This window comes from Phytophthora infestans, genomic scaffold, assembly GCF_000142945.1.
Source record: "Phytophthora infestans T30-4 supercont1.109 genomic scaffold, whole genome shotgun sequence".
Lineage (NCBI taxonomy): Eukaryota > Oomycota > Peronosporomycetes > Peronosporales > Peronosporaceae > Phytophthora > Phytophthora infestans.
The window spans coordinates 220,252-235,708 of NW_003303650.1; the positions used below are offsets into that span (position 1 = coordinate 220,252).

Sequence of the window (15,457 nt, forward strand, 5' to 3'; positions counted from 1 at the left end):
TCCGTTGAGAGTTCGGTACTGACGCCGTCGAGTCTCTAGCACCTTGGAGTCACTGTACATCACATGACCGAGGGTTCGTCGCTTGAACATCTTGGGCGGTGTCGCCGTCTTTGTCGACGGGCGATTATCCGCAACTATGGAGAAATCACTACACCACAACACCACCAGGCTCTGCAGGGCCTCCATCCAGAAGATGCCTGCCATTTTCCGAACCGACTCGAACTGTGAGTCGTTCATATGGGAGAAGCTTGAGTTATAGTTTGTATTTGGTCAAATACAAACTATAAGTCACCTATTGAAAAGCAATGTCATCAGCCAATGTTGGCTTTGGACGACCTTGGTATCTTGAACCAAATATCCCGAAGTATGACGTGTCAGACTTCATGTAACTAGGGATACACTTGGGGCTACGTACCCGTTACACTGAGTCTGGGCCCCACTCGCCATCTTCACTGGCGTCTTTGCTTCTGCCGCTAGTGCCACTGTGGTCTTCGTCGCGAGCTACTACAGTGTCATTCTCTGGGGCCGTGGCGGTGTCTGCGAGCTCCTCCATTGCGGCCCCTTACCACTGATACTGTGACGGGGTCACACAGCACCTTGCGCTAGAGGAAGTTATCTTCCGAGAGTATACAAACTCTCAGTGAACGGCAGTTCACAGGTCCCCTCTTTAATTAAAGAGAGCGAAGTGACCTAAATAAGGTAGATTGTAAACTGAGTATATTTATAGGTAGATTAAGTTTGGGTTTAATACAAACTGTTAGTTACCTATAGAAATGCAATGTCATTTAACCAATGGTTGGTTTTGAATGACCTTGGTACCTTGTACCAAATATCCCGGAGTATGACATGTCATACTCCTGAAGTGTGAAGTGTCACACTTCATGTAACCAGGGTACACTTAGTGCTACGTACCCCGTTACATCCTCCCCCACTTAGGTTCGGTTTACCGACCAATCAGAATGAAGAGATGTTCGTCACAAACTCTCATTCTCAAAGTCGAAAACCATCGACTCGGCCGCGCGAGCGCGGCGGAGGCTCACTTCACAGTTAGAGCCTCGAGCAGCAACCTGTGCGCTCTTCGTCAAGGTCTCCACTTCGACCGTTAGCATGCCTCGCGGCACTGCTAAGAGCGGTGCTAAGACACGCTCCAAGGCTGCAGCCGGTAAGGCGCAGGCCAAGAGCACTAAGCCTCACGGCAAAGGCTCTGCACTCAAGGAGGCTACTCAGGTGGCCTCCGAGGCGATCGGATCCTCGGGTGACGCGGCTGCGGACAAGCGCGCAAGCAGGCGCCGCAGTCCGTCGCCCTCGTCTTCAGACAACCGTCCGAACCCTCGGTTCGTAGAACGCGAGTTCAACTCGGGCAGTGAAGACGATGCCGAGTCCGAGAGCACTCAGGATGCTCCTGCGGGCTCTGTGGGAGGGCACAGCCCAGTGCCCAGTGAGCACAAAGAAGACAGCGTGCAGTCGTCCGCTAGTGATCACGGTGATCACAGTCCCAGGACCTCTGTGCGCTCTGAGAGTCCGGCCGTTAAGGCTAAGGGCACTCCCAAAGCCGGTGGCGATGAGGAAGGGAGTCCTCGCAAACGTCTCTCGCTTGCCGAGGGTCTTGCGCGCGCTAAGGCCTCTAAAGCCGAAGGGGCCAAGCCCTCAAAGAAGCGTACCGCCTCTAAGTCTCCACTCCGCGAGGAGAAGGAGACTCGACGCTCCTATCAGAGTCTCTTCGGCTCCTCGGATGAAGAGGAGGAGAAGGAGGAAGAAGAGGAAGAGGAGGGTGCCATTGTTGAGCCCCGGGAGGTCTCGAATGACCTCGACCAGCAGCAGGAGGATTTCCAAGCTGCCCAGCGTGTGCGTGGGGGTTCGGTGGCGGCACCCGTCAGCCAGGGAGCTGCCATCAACTCAAGAGGGTATTGGCCTCCCGAGGAGAGCTCTGGGGCTGACCTCTTCTTAGAGCTTCTCGTCGCTCCTCGTGGCCTTGTGGGCGGCCACACTTCTAGGGGCATCTATGAACGAGCCCTTGTTCAGAAAGAACAGTTGTTCGTCGACAACGTGGAGGCTGCTCGGTGTGTGCTTCTCGCGCCACACCGCATTCCCCTTAAGGACTTCACGACTTGTCGTAAGAAGCCCGAGACCCGGGGTGGTCTCTATCCTGTTTGGGGATACCCCTGGGTTATGCCCGAGAACTGTCCCACATGGAGTTCTTGTGAGGACATGTTCTGGGCGTGGGTGGAGACTCTCAAGTACTCGCCCACGGAGTTATGGGAACTCCATGAAGATCAGCAGCTGTCCCACATCCTGGACCAGCGTGATCTTCGTGTGAGATTTGCCCACTTGATCAGCAAGCGTATGTTGCCAAGGGACATCCTGAAGCGCGCGGCTTCTAGCGCTCACGATGAGCGCGGGTACGGTATGTATTCATCATCCGTACCCCGTTCGGGCAAGAAGCCCCGGACTACTTATGAAGCTGCCGCCGCTTCTGTTCCCAGATTGCGACAGCCTTCGGGCAGTCAATCAGGAGCCGTTCAATCGGCTCCCACGAGTTCTCGGAGTGGGCATAACCCCTCCACTTCACGAGGAGCTGTCGCTTCCCGCGACACCGTTGCTCCTGGAGGATCCGCTCCACGTGGAAGTGGACTTCTCCATTCCGGTCAAGCAGGGGCGGAGGTGCCCTCGTACGAGTACGAGTACTCGGCGCCTCCCGAGAGCCACTCTCGTTCGAGTGCTCCGACTGCGGGTCCGACACGGGACCCTGAGGTTGACCGCCTCCGTCAACGTCTCCTCGTGCTTGAGATTGCACTTGGCCTTGGGACTGGCGGTAATGCTGCCGCCCAGGCCGGGAATCAGGGCGAGCTCGCTCGTCTTGCGGGTCGCCTGGACCTGGTGGAGCGAGAGGTCGCGAGCCTGCACCTGCGGGTGGACCGCCGGGCCTCTTCGTCCGATCTGGACGAGGCCTTTCGCATGATCCGACGGATCGAGGCTTTGTTGCCACGTCCGGAGCCGCCTGCGGCACACTCCCAGACGTACGCGTATGGTGCGTACTCGGCGTACTCAGCGTACTCGGCGTATGGCGCCGGGGTCCGTTCGTATGGAGCCCCTCCGGCGTACGGTCTTGACCGCAGCCTTGCCGTCCCGACCGAGGCTTGGGTGCCTGCTCCGACGCCCTCGTCGACGACTGTGACCGGCCCTCGCTTCGAGGAGCTGGGTCAAGGGGGGTCTGCGAGTCAGCAACCCCCTGCGGGTCAAAGTACCGCTTAAGACGTCCGACATAGAACGTCGGGTGCGTCGTCATTGACTTTGGAAGGTCGATGGTGTACGACGCACCATGTCTGGCCAGGACTGCAAAAGGTCCGATGAAGCGGTGCTTCAGCTTGTTGCTGCCGACAGAGCTGACAGTGTCTAGCGGTAGGTTCCTCGTGTCTAATAGCACTAAGTCCCCCACTTTAAATACACTTAAGTTTCCTCTTCCATGTTTGTCTGAGTACTCCTTTTGTCTATCCTGGGCCGCTGCCATGGCATCGCGGACCCTGCTGACAATGTTCAGCTTGGTATCCATAAAGGATTCCACCTGTTTCCGCAGCGAAACTGGCCTCACATCCGAGACCTGGGAGGAAAGGGCTTTCCGAGCCTCTCCCCCACTTAGAATAGAGGAGTCAGTGTTTCCTCGAAGAGTGAGAGGCACTCTGGGGTGGCGGAAGCCGTTCAAGTAGAACGGCGTGAACCCCGTGGACGCGTGCACCGCGTTTGTTGAGCGCAAACTCAACAACTGGAAGCTGCGTCGACCACGTACGTGGCGCTGCCGCGCACACACTGCGCAGAGTGTCCTCGAGCACTCGATTGACGCGCTCTGTTTGGCCGTCGGTCTGCGGATGGTCCGCAGTGGACATCTGCAGACGAGTTCCCAGCAAAGGGAACAGCGTTTTCCAAAACGCGGCAGTGAACTGCGGGTCTCGGTCCGAGACAATCGTCTCCGGGAGACCGTGATAGCGGAACACGCCATCGACGAACAACCTTGCGGTTTGTTCGCCCGTTACAGTGACGGGAACTGGAGCAAGATGTACCATCTTGCTCAGCCGACACACGAACACCAAAATTCCGGTGTTGCCGTGTCCGTCGGCGGGAAGCCCAAAGCTGAAGTCAAGACTCATCGACTTCCAACAACCAGCCGGTACGGGCAGGCTCTGTAGTGGAGCCGAAGAGTGCCCTGCGGGTTTAACCCGCTGACATGTTTCACATGTCTTGACGTACCGGGCGACCCACTTGTACATGTGGGTCCACCAGAAGGACTGAGAGACCGACAGAAAGGTCTTCTCGCGGCCCAAGTGGCCGCTGGAGGGCGCGTCATGCGCCTCCGCGAGGATGTCGAACTTCAGATCCTCGTCGTTGGGTACAACCACCCGTGGAGGATCAGTGGGCTCTACCCGATAATAGAGGAGGCCCTCCTTCAACTCATATCGGTGGAGCCGTGAGCGCTGTCGCGACGAGAGCCAGTCGGACTTCGCGCTCGTTCCGGCCTTAAGGAACTTGACGATAGGCGCGACAGCCTCATCGTCCCGATACGCCATGCGTATCCGATCATATAGATCCGTTGTCACCCGCGTGATGTGGGCCAACTCATAGTCGGGACGCCTAGAGAGGGCGTCCGCAAGCACGTTGAGCTTGCCCGGCTTGTATTCGACGCGGAAGTTATATTCCGCGAAGAAGGACAGCCACCTCGCCATCCGTTGGGAGAGGTGAGGCGAGTTAGTCGCCGTCCTCAAGGACGCGTGGTCTGTGTAGATCACAAAGGGCCTAGAGCCCAGAAGGTGAACACGGAACTTCACAAGGGCATATTTCATTGCCAGGAGCTCCTTGTCATGGACAGGGTAGTTCCGCTCGGCGGCTTTGAGCTGCCGGGACTGGAACGAGATGACTCGTTCCTGTCCAGCCGTGTCGTCCTGCAGCATTGCACACCCGATGGCGTAATCGGACGCATCGCAGACGATGCTAAACGGCTTCGTCTCGTCCGGCAGAGCCAGGACAGGGGCCTCTTGGAGACTGGCCTTGATGCTGTCAAAAGCATTCTGGTGCTCTTGTTCCCAGCGCCAGTCGACGTCCTTCTGAAGGAGGCTCGACAAAGGCTTAGCGAAGCCCGCGTACCCAGCGCTGTACTTGTGAAGGTAGTTGGCCAAACCCAACCACTTTCGAAGATCCTTCTGGGATCGGGGCGTCGGCCATGCTGCTATGGCCTTGACCTTGTCTGGGTCAGCCCGAACGCCCACGTTGCTTACGAAGCAACCGAGAACTTTGATCTCTGGTGACGCGAAAACGCACTTGTCGATGTTGGCGTAGAGCTTGTTCGCTCGCATCACGTCCAACACTCGACGGAGGTGTCCTAGATGCACCTCCATGGCCGTCTTGCCTCCCTCGGCACGGCTATGGACGAAAATGTCGTCGAAGTACGTCTGTACGAAGGTACGCAAAGGGCGGAACAATTGCGTCACCAGGCGATTGAACGTCGCCGGGGCGTTAGACAAGCCCTGCGGCATGACGAGCCACTCCCAAAGCATGCCGCTTGGAGTGCTTACCGCGGTGAGCGGGATGTCACTCTCTCGCATCAGGATTTGGTAGTATCCGTCTACCAAATCCAGCGCACTGTACAGTACGCTCCCGGCCATGTTGTTCAACAACACATCCTTTCGTGGGATCGGTGTTTGGGCCGGCACCGTTGCGTTGTTCAGCTTGTTATAAGCGTGAACCAGACGCCACTTTCCGTTCGGCTTACGAACGCAGAAAGTCGGCGTCGAGTGCGGGGATTTCGACTCCCGCACCATGCCTGCCTTCGCTTTCGCGGCGAAGAAGGCATCAATGACCTCGCACTGTTCGCGCGGGAGAGGCCATTGCCTCGTGACACAATACTTTGTGCCGGGCACGAGATCAATCTCGTGCCGTACGCCTCGATCCGGTGGGAGTTGGGTCAGTGGGTGTTTATTCACCACGTCCGCATACTCCGTCACCAAAGGATACACCGGATCCTTGGGGTTCTTGAGAATCTCAGAACCCAAGCGCGCCTGACGCTGCTTGTTCATGTCTTCCAGGACGTTCTCGTCCAAGACAGAGGAGGAGTTCAGCTCCTCCTGAGTGGTCCCAGGTCTTATGAGTACCATCTCAGCGATCTCTCCAGCCTTGAGGTTGGCCAGGAAAGACTCAGCCGTCATTTCCTCGAGGTTCAGTATCTCTGCAACCTCTGGCAACTGTTCCAAGTGGACACCAGATGCCTTGACGGGTAAACCCGTCTCGCTATCGAAGATGTGATAGCACTCTTCCACCGGCCTTGTCGGAGGAGCCCGGGCCCTGGACTCCGAGTCGCTTGAAGCGACGTCGATCGGAACGAAGTTCGGATCCGACTTGAGGCGGCGGCGGCGTCTTTGCCGACGGCTTCTGTGACGGGGAGCTTTGCTGCCCACGTCTAGGGATGTCGTCGCTACGACATCCGAGGCACTCGTGGCCTCGTGTGGTACTGTTGTACCCACACAGGAAGCGTGTTCAACGCCTTCCTCTTCAGTTAAGGTCTGGGCGACCGCGTGTGGCACTGTGTTACCCACACAGGAAGCGTATCCGACGTCTTCCTCTTCAGTTATGGTCTGGGCGACCGTGAGTGGAACTCTGTTACCCACTCTGAACACGCTGTTCTCAGTGTTCATGACAGCTGCAGCTGTCTGCGGAACTAAGTTACCCGCCTGTGGACCTAAGTTACCCACTTGGCCGGCGCCTCTTCTGGGCGCGGCCACCATCAAAACATCCTCGGAGTCGTCATATACGTCGACGACTCCCAAGCATCTGCCGGATGCTTTGGTACCCTGGCAGCCCTCGCGGGCGCCCCGGGGTCCTGACAGAGGTGGGAACATGACTCACCAATGCTCTGTCGGACTGCGCAGGGCGGCTGGCACCGATTGCCTTGCCTCGCCAGTCGATCCAGGGCTCGTGCTTCTCAAGCCAGGGCATGCCCAGGATCATATCATATGGATCCATATCGAGAACAGTGAACTGTTCGAGGCTGTCAAAGTCTTCAAACTTGACAGCCAGATCCACTTGGACGTTGGGGACAGTGACGACCTTCCCGTCGGCCAGTCGCACTGACACCGTCCCGTTGCCCTTGCTTTCTCGCAAAGCTTCGGACAACTTGTTGCTGTTACGAGCAACCGTCTGGCGGCGTGCGAAATTCTTCGACGCCCCAGAGTCAATCAAGATTCTAAAGGGGTGATCGTACCCCCGTACACATCCGTGTACTACGAGCAATCCGCCGCTGCTCTTCGCCGATTCGAGAGTGCGAAGACTCTCAGGGGCTAAGTCCCCGTGGTACACGCCACCCGCGCACCCATCACGAAGACTTAGTTCTTCCCCAGTAGGGCGCCCCGCCCCTACTGGTTCCCTGCGTTCCCCTGTCCCCGGGATCCTGGCTTCTGCCAGCGACCCTTGAGGACGGGCTTGGGGAAGGACCGTCTGCGGAGTCTTTCCGCGGGACAGTCGCGCTTGAAGTGGCCCATCTTCCCACAGCCGAAGCAGCGGATGTCACGCTGTTCGGCGGACCCGAGTTCCATGGGAACTGGTCCGTTGGGGCTTGTTCGACCGGGAGCCGACAAGGAACTCCCAGGCCACGCTGAGGCCGGCGTACGCGCCTGGCGATGGCTGTATTCTTCTTGAAGAGCCACTTGAATCGCCTCTTCAAGGGTGTTTGCCTGCACCCGGAACAGCTGAGTGCGTGCGGGGCCCACTCGAAGGCCGTCCATGAACACAGTCATCTTGATGTGTTCATTGAGTGGGTTTCCCACTAGGGACGCCGTGAGCTCCCGTATCTCTTGCACATACTCGTGCAGTTCGCGTCTTCCTTGTTTACACGCGAGGAAGCGCGAACGCTGGCGGTACTCGTAGTTCGCCGGGAGGAACGCGGCTCGGAGCTGTTCGCACAGCTGAGCCCAGGATGTGAAACATCCAGGGGATGTCGCTTCCCGAGTGTACACCCAACTCTTAGCACGACCGCTAAGGTTGGAGAGTGCAAAAGCAACACGCAGTTGCTCGGTCGAGATCAGAGCCGCGTCCATCGCAAGCTCTACTTCTCGGACCCAGAAGTGAAGGTTCTCGCCTTCCTTCCCTTCATACGGCTTTACCTTCAGCCGTATTGGCTTCGGGTGAGGCGGGTTTGCTCCCGCCGCCGGAGCCTGCAGGTTCTCCCGCACATGCGCGATGAGGCCCTGCTCGTACGCGTCGAATGCATTGACGCGCTCGAGCTGCTCAGCCGGTGTTGATACCACCAGGCTCTGCAGGGCCTCCATCCCGAAGATGCCTGCCATCTTCCGAACCGACTCGAACTGAGAGTCGTTCATATGGGAGAAGTCGTTCCTATCCATGGCAACGAACTTCGGAGGTTCAGGTAGTCTACCCGCGATGGCGTGGATTGACTACAAGTGCTACCAAGTGTGACGGGGTCACACAGCACCTTGCGCTAGAGGAAGTTATCTTCCGAGAGTATACAAACTCTCAGTGAACGGCAGTTCACAGGTCCCCTCTTTAATTAAAGAGAGCGAAGTGACCTAAATAAGGTAGATTGTAAACTGAGTATATTTATAGGTAGGTTAAGTTTGTGGTTAATACAAACTATCAGTTACCTATAGAAATGCAATGTCATTTAACCAATGGTTGGTTTTGAATGACCTTGGTACCTTGTACCAAATATCCCGGAGTATGACATGTCATACTCCTGAAGTGTGAAGTGTCACACTTCATGTAACCAGGGTACACTTAGTGCTACGTACCCCGTTACAGATACACCTCCACTAATTGTTTTAGACATTTTACAAAAATCCACTCTACTCAGAAAATCACTTAAGTACGAACAACGAAGATAATTTTAAAAACTCAGTTTGTTTTACGGCGACTTCATCTGATGAAGTTGCATCCTGTGCATTTCGACGGGGAATCAGGCGAGGAGGAGCAGAACCCCGGTGCCTTCATGTGGATCGAGGGCGACTCACTGGCGCCGCCCTGTCAGAGCGACCGCGATGTCGTATCCAAGATTGTAGAAATCGCGCGTGTGACCCCCTCCGATGTGCGTCATAAATGTACATGATGGGTGCTCGTCCTCTCACATCTTATATGTGCTGTAACCTGTAGGTCCTTTTCGACTTGGGCTGTGGGGATGGCCGCATCTGTATAGAGGCCGCCAAGTGCTATGGCGCGCGTTCTCGTGGTGTGGAGATCGAGAAGTATTTGATAAAGCGCTTCCGCGAACAAATCGCCGCCAATGAGCTGCAGGAACTTGTGAGCGTCTCTCACGGTGACCTGCTGGATGAGGATCTCTCGGAGGCCACAGTCATCGTGACATACCTACTGCCCGACGCGCTGGATCAGCTGACCCCTAAGTTTACTAAACTGCTGAGCCAGACCAATAAGGACGTGCGCATCATCTGTAACACGTGGGGAATACGCGGACTCACTCCTGATGAGCGCTACGACGTCGGGCCCTACGGCAATGTTCCACTGTTCGTGTACGGAAGCTGCGGTCGCTCTCACACTAGCAAGGAGGAAAACCCAATATAGGCATAGATATAGTCGCACGAAAGCAAAGCAGACAAGACTACCACCGTAGAATGCCGTGGACTTAACTTCTTAACTACACGACCTGCTTAGTAAAGAGTTACCTCTTCAAACTTAACATGAATGTCCTAGTGCTGGTCGTTTATTACTGGATCCTCGTAAGGCGCTAGCACTGCTAGGGTTGCTTTAGTTACCACGTCCTTACTCAAGTGCTGCCGGATTTGTTAAGGCGGTGCACAGCGAACATGCTCGTGTCCAGGTAAGCGAGCGTCACGTTCTTAATACAGTCCTTCTCCTTGGACGAGAGCTCCGAGTCGGGCTTGGTAGCACTGCACTTCTCCCAGGCCAGAGCCGTGATCTTCGAGATAGCCTGTTGGATCAGCGCGCGTTGCTGCTCTTCCATCAGCAGCTGCTGCATTTCTGCGGCGCCAGTAGACGCACCACCAAGGGGTGACGGCGGCGCAGACGATGGAGAGTCAAAGGACGACGATACCGCTGACGCGTTGTAGTCGTACGTGGGTTCTTCGTACGAGTACGAATTCGAGGAGGAGGAGGTGGGTTCAGGCTCCTTGCTCTTGCCGAATCCGAAGAAGGACATGGTGATGATGCGCTTGAGTGGATATAATATGTATCATATTTGACAGAAGCCAGATCAGTTTTAAGAACCGTTTGTATTAAATTGGAGAGTCACAAGAGTGCAAACTGATTGGATTCAGCAAATCTAGCTCTGATTATGGAGTATATGACAAATTTGATTCAACTGATTTTTGATGGCAAAGCGAAAAAAGGTTAACCAGTCTATAACTCAATGGTCACGTAATGGGAGTAATGGGGTTAAAAAACGTCTTCACGCTGCGAATGAGAATCCTTGTATCAAGGGCAACCATGCTTACGTTGAAGCAGTTATTCAGAAGTTATCGTGATTTTTGAGAGCTGCTTATTTTTTTTCGGGGCCAGGCAAGTAAAAGTAAATTTCACGGGTATTGATCTTGGTACAGTACTGCACCCCGTTTTCGCGCCATGGGACCTTTGATAAACTTCCGGATGTAATGACTCTGAAAACAAGTTACCAATGATTTGTAAGCTTAAGTCTGAGCTATTTGCAAATCAGATATGCTCTATACCCGCGAAAACGGAGTGCAGTACTGTAGTGCATGATGCTCCCGATGCACTGCATCGGGTTTACACGCTACGGCTAATTCGCGCGTGCGTGGACCACCTCACGCGTAAATAGACAAATATCAAGTGCAAGTGCCTTATAAATTGTATTCGCTTTGTCAAGCCACGTTTTAAAGGCGGAAATTATAATAGTTTTAAGAGTTAAAGCAGGCCCACTGATGGATCTGTAGCGGACAGAGACCGATCTAAACTATTGATTTGATTCATTATGATAGATCTCTTTAATCTTGCAGGTTAGACCCGAGACTCGGTCTAGCAAGCTTATTGTGTTGGCGTTTCCGCGTTGCAGTGTACCTGCTGGGGTCATACGGCTCGCGACACAAACACCGGGGGTGAAGGTCTGGCTGGTTTTATTAGTAGTAGTAGCGGTATTATACTATCGAGACTCATTAAACAGAGCTAGGCTGAAGCTAGTATCGAAAGTTAGGGCTGAAAATAGTACCCTAAAATATATTATGGTACCTTGCTGAAGATTACCGTATTGTAACTACTCATATTAAAACAGTACTACATGGTACATGCGGAAGTTGAGCCACCTCGGTGGCAAGACGGCTCGCGATGTGTTTCGTGTTCACATACATACATACTACATGGTAGTTCTCTGAAATTTAGGTCAGAGCAAGGATCCGGTTGGTGTTTCAATTTCCAAAACCAAATAGTCTGGGTGCTCAAAAGTACACAAAATTCGTAAGGTTTAGTACTACACCGGGAGGTAAATGCACTGATGGACATGGACATTTGTACCTGTGCTCGATTTATAAACTTTACAAATGTTATTGTGTCGTCGGCCTCGTGGTTAAGTACGCCTCGGCTGACTGCTTGGTATGCAGGACTCGGAGTTTTCCAAATAATACGGAATTCTCCGAGTCCTGACTGATGTACAATATTATTGTACCGCCTGCTTCTAGCCCCCATAATACTGTATTCCATATTCTCACGAAATTATAGTTACCGGTAACTACTATGTTACGAGCTATACTGATTGTCCTATGTCCCCACCAGGGCTCCCGATTATGGCATGGTCTTTTCAATTATTTCTTATAAAATCATACAATTATTTATTTCTTTGATTACCTGGATTTTATTAATAATTTATTTGCTTAAGGAATCATCCGACATAATTTATGAGCAAAACCTCTTTATCATTATGTACCTCTCACAACCAACCATGACTTTTCACTACTGTACTTAAACTCTCTGCTACCAGCACTTCTCTAAGCCAGCTATACGACACAGCTTGCTCACGTCCTCACTTTTTAATGTGAGCAACTCGAACACAGCCCCTCGCTAAGCTGCTATGGTCCTTGCCACGCTCCCCCGCCACGCCACCTTCACGCCAGCCCAGGTTACTGGGTTCTACTTCCAACTGTGCCGTCCCGCCGAGGACGAGATCGTCTCGGAGTACTTCCGCTGTCGTTGTGGCACGATTCGGAAGCAGACTCGCCGGAATGGCTACTCCAACCTAATGCAGCATGTCCGTCGGGAGCACCCGGACTTCGAGGCTGTAATGCTAACTGCAACTACCGCCGAGACAGGCTCGCTGCTAAACTACGTCCGTCGGTCAGCCCTCAACATATTTGGCTGGCTCGACTGGATTGTCAAAAACGGTCTCCCACTCCACTTCTGTGAGAATGCCGCTGCTAGAAGGTAACAATCGCTTAGCCAGATTTTAATATGTAGATTATATTTAGGCTAACTAAATTTTGTGCTACTCAGATACTCTAATTTGGACCCGATTTGTGTCGAGACACTTCAGCGAGCAATGGAAAGTCTCACTCGGATTGTGGAGCGTCACATCGCGTCCGAGATGCCTCAGCGATTTTGCCTCATGCTGGACGGCTGGAGCCACGCGTCGGAGCATTTTGTCGCCGTCTTTGCTTGCTACGAGGTGGACGGCGTCGTAAAGACCCCGCTCCTGTGCATGGCACGACTGCTTAGCGAGCCGGACGAAGATCTCTCTGCGCGCGGACACTACGAGTTCCTAGCTGGCATGCTGCCCCGCGACTTTGGTAAGCAGCTGGATGCCTGTTTGTTTCTTGTAGGGGACAACTGCGCCGTTAACCGGCTACTAGCGACGCTCATTGGCGTGCCGCTAGTTGGCTGTGCTAGCCATCGCCTGAACAGGGCAGTTCAAGTTGATATGGAGCATTATGAAGACGACCTATCCTGTGTTCAAGCTCTGATGGTGCGCGTACGTACACTCAAGCAGTCGGCTAAACTCAGGTACTTACTGTTTTTGGTATTTATATGTAAAATATGTTGCTAACTTTATAGGTTTTATTCTGTATGGCTATATATATTGCAGGTCGAAAACCTCCCTCCGTCCTATAATTCGACAAGACACACGATGGAGCTCAACGTTCAGCATGGTTCACCGGTATTTTAGGCTTCTGGAGCACCTCGACCTCACGGACGACGACATTGTGGACATCCTCCCCGCCCCATCCTGTAACAAGCGTCTTCTTTTGCTGCTAAAAGACCTAAAAAAAGGTTGAGTCCGTGTCCAAGGCACTTCAAGCTATAAGTGTAACATTGCTGGACGTGCGTGTGTGGTTCGACGGTTTAATTGCCCTAAAACCACATTACGCAAGCTTTCTTGGTACGTTATTATGTTTTTTTTCTACTAACACGCTGATCTATTAACAAATTTATTTGTGTGACACAGGACCACGCGCGGACATTGTGCATAGCCCAGACTTCGAGTCGGCGTGTGTGCGTGTCCTGGGAGGGAGCCAACGACTAACGAGGGCCGAGAAGGCAGTGCTGCAGCCCTTCCGCTGCCTCGAAGAAGAAGAAGAACCTGCACGCACTGCAGCAGAAGCGGAAGACAGTGGAGATGAAGGCTCATTCGTGGCGCGTCTACAAAAACGTCGCCGTTTAGCAGCAGTTCAGCTGCGGTACGACCTGCTTAGCTGCATTCCACCTACTTCTAACCTTGTTGAGAGGTTCTTTACCGTCGCCAGGACGACATACGGGCAATAGCGCCACAGCTTGCAGCCTATTACATTAGAAATGTTGCTGTTCTTACGCCAAAATGGTGAGTATTGGTCAGCTCAGACTGTCGACGAGGCCACTCGCTAATTATTAACATGGTGTTGGTTTGCTTTACATTATGCCCTTATTTATTGTTTGTTCGCAGTACATGACATAATGTACGTGATGGCACTAGCTGCCCAATGCCATTATTTATGGTTAAGGAGGGCTCCCATTAAATAACAATGCCATAATCGGGAGCCCTGGTCCCCCACTGTTTAGCGTTAGACGCAGCAGCATCTGCATAATTGCTGAGGCCTGGCAACTGTGGCAGTCTGGAGGAATACATGGACGTCACTGATACCCAGCGACTGCGTTCCGTCTGGCTTGACGCGAAGCTCATGGTGACGTCGAAACCGACTCCACCAGTGACGTCCATGTTTTCCTCCAATGCATGGAGAATGGATGCAGTGATGCGTACTAAAATACCCTGCGGGTGACACCAAGACGTAGAGTCGGACTGTACAGTACTGCACCCGATTCTCGCGGGCGTGGACTATATAGGAGCTGCAAGTAAATCAGAATATAGCGAACACATTGATGCTGATTTGGATTAGTTCAGCAAGTTAATCAAAGGACCAACGGCGCGAAAACGGGTTGTAGTACTGTACTCTTTTAACTGTAAATGTGCTGCATCTTTTGCCACCAATTGACAAGACAAACAAAATGTTGGCACTACGTCGAGTTCATTTAGGGTGAGTCGTGCGCTACTGTCGACCGCGAACGCCACCGATAGTAGGAGCTTCAATTTCGAATCGCTGGCGCTAGATGACGATGTGCTGCTCCCCTCACCCGCCGTGACGCAGCGCGTGCTCAAGTATCTTCAGGTGGATACCAAGGACATTGATCGTTCCCTATTGGTCGAGGAGGTGCGACCGCTACCGTACAAGGCGTTGTTCGCCCCAAAACAGGTGCACAAACTCACACCATTGGTACGATGGGGCTTCCAGCAGCTTGAATGCGACCCACATGCGGCTGACGTCGTGTTCGGTGCGCTAGAGCCACACGCTAATATGGCTCGGGGCGCCGTGTGGCGACAGTTCTTCCAGCGCCAATTATTTATGTCCGGCGCCGCGATCCGGGCGTATCTGCGAGTTTACAAAGAGTCACAGCGACGCCCTTGACGCTTCTAGAGCTCCAGTTTATGAGGACACCCAGGAGGAGCGAAGCGACAACGATGAAATGGCTACCTCTACCTAGAGTAAGTAATCCAAATTAGCTGGAGAAATGAATTCTCGAGTAATAACAAGATGGTGGTCATTCTGGCTGACAAAAGGAAGTGGGAGTGGGTCCCGCTGTATGTGGCATCCAGTATTGTCAAGGAATTCTGCTTTCGCGGGCGCTTCGCTGAGGCCATAGAGGCGTATGCTTCACTGCTTTTGACAGACTTGTGTTGGAATCCAGATTCATATCTAGGACCAGAGTCAACGTGAAGTACAAGACGGATGGTCGAGCTACGGGACCTGGCACAACTGAGTTGAGCACAAAGGTGCTGTGCAGTATAGTGAAGACAAATGATGCCAGGCCAATGCAAGAGAAGCGACTGCATGGTCGCAGAAGAACGTTGAGCTGAGGAGTAGTGAAGCTAACGATCTAATCATACTTTCTTTTACCTTTCAGTGGACTGGTGAAAGTGTTCCTAGGGCATACGGATCAAGTGCATTATCCAAGAGGGTTA

At 53.3% G+C, this 15,457-nt stretch overlaps 2 protein-coding genes across 2 annotated transcripts; one reads left to right on the forward strand and one right to left on the reverse strand.

The window, feature by feature from the left end:
* Positions 1 to 8,904: 8,904 nt before the first annotated feature.
* Positions 8,905 to 9,570, forward strand: PITG_19591 (uncharacterized protein; the record flags this gene model as incomplete). Its single annotated transcript, XM_002896022.1, has 2 exons — positions 8,905 to 9,079; positions 9,145 to 9,570. 2 exons carry the CDS (start codon positions 8,918 to 8,920, stop codon positions 9,568 to 9,570), a joined length of 588 nt encoding a protein of 195 aa, XP_002896068.1.
* A 202-nt stretch (positions 9,571 to 9,772) lies between these two features.
* On the reverse strand, positions 9,773 to 10,165 carry PITG_19592 (Mitochondrial Protein Translocase (MPT) Family; the record flags this gene model as incomplete). The annotated part of the gene is made up of 1 exon (XM_002896023.1): positions 9,773 to 10,165. The coding sequence occupies one exon, from the start codon at positions 10,163 to 10,165 to the stop codon at positions 9,773 to 9,775; it is 393 nt and encodes a 130-aa protein (XP_002896069.1).
* Between the last annotated feature and the right edge of the window lie 5,292 nt (positions 10,166 to 15,457).